Consider the following 5,599-nt stretch of genomic DNA (forward strand, 5'->3'; position numbering starts at 1 on the left):
AATATTTAAATTAAAAAATACTTATATCTTAAAATTTATCTTCTTAACTACTTTTTAAAAATTAATTAAAAAATATTTTAATCAAAACTAATAATCAACCATTAAAAAAAAAAATTAATACTCTTTAATATCATAAGCTAGGTACTTACTCTTAAACACTATATAATCAAAAATAACTCTATTGAACTAAAAACCACCTCGTTTTACTAAAATAAAAAGAGTCCACATCCTTCCCAAGATAATGTTAAAAGGCAATTAGAAAACACCTAAACAAATACTTAACCCAGTCTCACGTGTATGATGAAGAATTACCCCATTTTTATAGTTTTATTTACTTACATGACGACTGATGATTGTAAAATAGCTTCTGTTCGTCACGTCAAATCGTCGTATCAAACGAAATTGCAGGAAAAGCTTGGGTCAATTTACTGTAATGCCATTCTCTCGTTTACACCAGAGTAGAGTTGGCGTATGCACCAAGCTAAATTTTCAATGGGGGATTTATTGGAAATCTAAATAAATGGACATACCCTTACATGAAAAGCGGCACGCCAGAAGTATATATAGAGGGGGAGATTCGTGGCCATTTCCATTATTCTCACGGTTGAGCTTAGGTTGCCCTAAATTTTGTTCTTTTGATTCTGAGCAAATGGATTCAGCTCTGCTACCGGGCTTTACATTCAATCCCACTGAAGAAGATCTTGTGTTCTATTACTTGAAGAGGAAAAACAGTGGCGTCGAGGAAAAACTGGATTTAATTCCAGAAGTTTCTATTTACAAATGGGAGCCTTGGGATTTGCCAGGTTCCACTTTGTTTTACATTCAGGGTTTAGGGTTTATGTTGTTTCTCGCTTTTAGCTTGTTCATTCCCTCATGCTTTTGTTGTATGTATTTTTGAGTCCCATGGGCTCATTTTTTTTTTTATTCTCAGAGAAAAACAAGCTTAGATTTCCAGTAAGCATATGATAATCATGCTTTTCTTGAATTATATATCGAAAAGAGGAATAAATCTTTGGCATAAATAGTGATGATTCACTAGTTTAGAGTGGCGAATGAATTTTCATGAAGTAGTACACAATGACGTGTGCTTGAAATGTCTCATGCAATTTTGCAGATAAACTGTTCATCTAATGTCAAATTTTCTGAAAATTTTAATTTATGTTTTAACGTTACATAAATTTCCACGATGTTTGTCCATGTAAAAGTTGGAAACTTGTGTTCAATTAGTCATTGTTAAATCGAATATTATTCAATTTTGCAGAGAGATCTTTTCTGCCAAAGTGCAACAAACAGTGGTATTTTTTTAGTCCTTGGAATCGGAAGTATCCCAGTGGTTCACTTTCTAATAGGGCTACTGAAGCTGGGTATTGGAGAACAACAAGAAGGTACCGGACAGTTCACTCTCGCTCAACGTCAACAGGAGTAAGGAAGACTCTAAGCTTCTATAAGGGCAGACCTCCATGTGGAGAAAAAACTGAATGGATGATGCATGAATACAGTCTGGATGAAAAGGAATTCAAGACAGGAGCTGGTTTGCAGGTATTATTTTGATTAATTATTTTGATTAACATTTTCTATATCTGCATATATAAACATTGATTTAATAATTAGATACCTAGAAGTGCATGCTCACATACCTCTCTATGTTGTGTCAAACACTGTCTTGCTTACATAGAAATGCCTTATTTAAAAAACAAACAAATGAATTGTTGAGGCATAAATACCATGTGTTCAGGTATCCTTTTTTATTAATAGGGCTCAATTGAATGTTATTGTAATGGATTTTCCCATCATTGAAAAAAAATGTTTACAAAGATATGATCTAAACAGTTCTTTTGTCAGTCAATGGTAAGGGCATTCATAGTGTTCTTTGCTTATGATCAGTAGCAAAGTGATTCACGAGCAGCTTTCTTTTTAACTCCCATTTGTTTGCATCCATTTTTGGAAAATCTTGATAGGTATGCATGTTGAGTTGATGATGTTGGTGATGTAAGTAGGTAAATATCAGTGTTTTGCTATAGGTTAAACTGTATCCTTTCTAAGGATGCTAATATTAATCATATGTCTTTAAACATTAAAAATATGCATATAGAGGTTCCAAGTAGCCATTTACAGTAATAAAAGTGCCAGTGTGACGTTAAATGAATTTCAAAATTGCATACACAAGGATATAGTATGAATGCATTTTGCACCTAAAAATGTAGCTACTTAATATGATTTAAACTTGCATTGGCTGTTACTTGTTACATAGTTGGCCAGTCTTGTACCCTTAAACTTGGCTGTTTTTCACATTTATTTTCATTGTGAATCATAGCCCAAGTATTTTGCTTGTACAGTCTTATATGCGGTGGGATTATTTAGTTCTTTTAACGAAGAGGAAATGAATCTCATTATCTTTAATCTTTCTCATGCCAAAGCAACATGAACTTGTTATATTATTAGTGACCTCGTATGACTCACTTCTCCTCTGGCCAAAAAAGGGAATTATGAAGCAGAATGGCATGTAAAATTCTCTTTAACCAGGAAATCAATCACCAGCCTCAATAACATATTTCCACGAAGGTTGTTTTGTTTTTATTCCCCAACAAGCTTAAGTTTCATTGAATTTCTGAATTTCTCTGTGATGTACTTTAAATGTTGCAATTCTTACATTCTTTTACAGATGATAAGGAGAAAATAACGATGGTTTGCTTAGTCCTCTGATAAAGGTTCTATTGTCAAATGAATCACTTACAATAAAAGGTTGTTTTTGTCAATCTCTCACATTAGTGAAGGCAACATAAGTTTCTGAGTTGACTAATGACAAACACCAATTAATTGTACAATGTTTTTGTCAATCTCTCACATTAGTGAAGGCAACATAAGTTTCTGAGTTGACTAATGACAAACACCAATTAATTGTACAATGCCATTTCTCTTGCTTGAATAATCAAGAGTGGAATTTTGGTCTTTAATAGGGTGTCAATGAATAAGAAAATTTATAAATCACTTCTAAGAAAAGGCTATGTTGTTTATTTTCACAAAAGCCAAACCAACCTTGAATTTCTGAGATGATTTCAGTGTTTGATACCATTTCCCTCTAACTGAGTTAAGATCATGAGACCATAGACAGACAAATTTTTGAATTGATGATGAGACCATATAACTGAGTTAAGATCTATGATTTCTTTTTTTATATTGAGAATCTTAATATTTTTTAATTACTTTGACATGTTAATATTCTTAATATTTATTATCACTATTATCAGCAATTTGTAAAGCAACTGTTAGTCCTGATTTACGTCTGTTCTGCAGAATGCTTTTGTATTATGCCATGTTCTCAAAAAGAATGAACTTCCAGAAAAATGTGGTGGCTTGCAAAGTGCAGAAATTGAGAAGTGTGATTCATCTCCTAAAAATAAAAATCCTTCCTGCAATGAAGACAGGTCAAGTTTACCACATATGACAGAAGATCCTGCTGAACATAATATGTGGTTAGGATCTGGCAAGGACAAAATTAATCAACAGGTTTGTAGTTGGTTCAAAGCTTCTAAATTACCTGTTTGAAATTTGATTCTTCAGTTTTTTTTCAGTAATTTCTAGTAACTTACCAACTTCGTTCAAAGTTCTGATAAATTAAAATCCATCATTAACATTTTGCAATACTTACATTGTTGAGCTCAAGTGGCCAAAGAATGTTCTGCTTCAGATATGCATCAGACTCAATTCATCAAATGAATTGGGTTTTGAGGAGCTTTATCAAACTTACAATATCAAACTTTCTGCTTGTATATGATACCCTTTTGCTGTTTGGTCATGCATATTTTCTTATGATGTCATGAATAAGTTGTGTTGCATAGTCACATCTTTTGTGGATGTATTGAATGCTCTAAAGTTGTAAGTGTTATTATTGTTTGTATTAAGTGTCATGAGCCAAAATGGGTTATGAGGAATATCATTTATAATTTTGTATAAATGACACGGTAGAGTCCTTTGAAGTGAAGGGGCCACAATGTTTTATGTGAAAGGCACAGTCCATACATTAGAGTTTGAGAAGCAGAAGCTGTGGTTTTATTGCCCTCCTTCAAGAGTAGTAAGATTTCTTCCTTTCAAATAATGATGTCCATATTATATCAATATGTTGTTTAATTTGATATATTACTGATTTCCTGATTTTATCAATTCTGATTTGTCTATGGTTTGCCATAGAGTACTGTGTCTTCCATGTTTTAATACTCTCTTCATCCTTCTTTTGTTCTACCTTTGAAACACCATTCAATTAACAACTAATGTAAGTTTCATTGTGTTTTCTTTTCAAGCAATTATTGAACATGCACATTTCTTACCTCTAGTTTCCTGTTTCTGATATATCAGCTTGTCTATAAATTCTGAGATGTTAAAACTTGAAATATTGTCTTTAATGACATTTTCAGGTTGATTCGATGCCAAATGGTTTAGGATCAAATTGTGAGTGTGGATGGCTTCCATCAAACATCAATGATTTTCCTCAAGTTCCAGCTGATATAAGCTTGACGAGGCCTGCAGCTACTGATGGACATTTGACTGGTGAAGAATTTCTGCGTGCATGTCAGGATTCCCAGAATTCTAGTGTGGATCAATCTTTCTGTCAGGATAGCTTTGCTGACATCTCGAATGGTGATTATATAGAACTTAAAGACTTGGAGAGTTGTGATTCTTCTCCTTCGTTTGATAGTATATTTAACAATGGTGGTCCTGGAATCCAATTACGACCTCGCAGTCCAGCATTGCATAGTTATCACCAAGATGTGTCATCTGAAGGTACATCTAAAAGAAGTGTTTGCACTAAGCTGTGCATAACATTGAAGCTTCAGCAGGACAAATGAAAAATATGTAACCACCACAAACATCCATTATGCATCAAGTTGTTAAATAATGATGCTATGCGTGCAACTAGAAATAAAATTAGTAATGTCAAATGCAGTTGAAATTTTTAGAGAGTGATTCTGAATTAGATTTTAGTGTTTTTTGGGGTAATTTTCATAGGTAGTAATTTCTCTGTTTTGAAGAGTTTTAATCGCTTTAAAATGCATAAAAATGCAAGTTTATTATTATGTCTATTGTATGGGCTATGATCTCTATAAAGAGTTTTACTTGTTATCAAGTCTGAAAGTTGTAATGAAAGCAGAAGATTTTATATAAAGACATGATGTAACTGTTGATTTGAATTAATAAAAGATTGTTAATTTATATGTGAAGTTAAATTACGTTTGTTGTTGCAATTTCTCTGTTTTCTATAATAGAGTATAGCAGTTTTCTATTTTTTTAAATTCTTCGGTTGTTTGGGTGAAAATCAGATTGGTTCCATGTATGATTCAGAAATTCAAAAACTGTTGTGAAATCGTTGTGATGACAATGTGCATATTTTTTAATGGATGTTTAAACAATATTAGCCCAAAGTTTATGAATCCTTATTATAGAAAGAGTTTACTAATCATCTAGCTAATATATAATTATGTGCAGTACCTATCAGAGCCATGTTATTATTGCTGGCGAATTACCACTCTAAAGTTTGTGGCAACGGTAATTGGTGCATTTTGAGTTTATGATTATTCTGGTGATGTATCAATATGTCTCTTTG

General features: G+C 32.6%; 1 protein-coding gene across 1 annotated transcript; it reads left to right on the forward strand.

The window, feature by feature from the left end:
- The first annotated feature begins 337 nt into the window (after positions 1 to 337).
- LOC131076703 (NAC domain-containing protein JA2L) lies at positions 338 to 4,954 on the forward strand. The gene is made up of 4 exons (XM_058014006.2): positions 338 to 803; positions 1,262 to 1,539; positions 3,295 to 3,507; positions 4,413 to 4,954. The coding sequence occupies exons 1-4, from the start codon at positions 521 to 523 to the stop codon at positions 4,842 to 4,844; spliced, it is 1,206 nt and encodes a 401-aa protein (XP_057869989.1). The 5' UTR covers positions 338 to 520; the 3' UTR covers positions 4,845 to 4,954.
- Positions 4,955 to 5,599: the final 645 nt, after the last annotated feature.

Source organism: Cryptomeria japonica, chromosome 10 (assembly GCF_030272615.1).
Source record: "Cryptomeria japonica chromosome 10, Sugi_1.0, whole genome shotgun sequence".
NCBI lineage: Eukaryota > Viridiplantae > Streptophyta > Pinopsida > Cupressales > Cupressaceae > Cryptomeria > Cryptomeria japonica.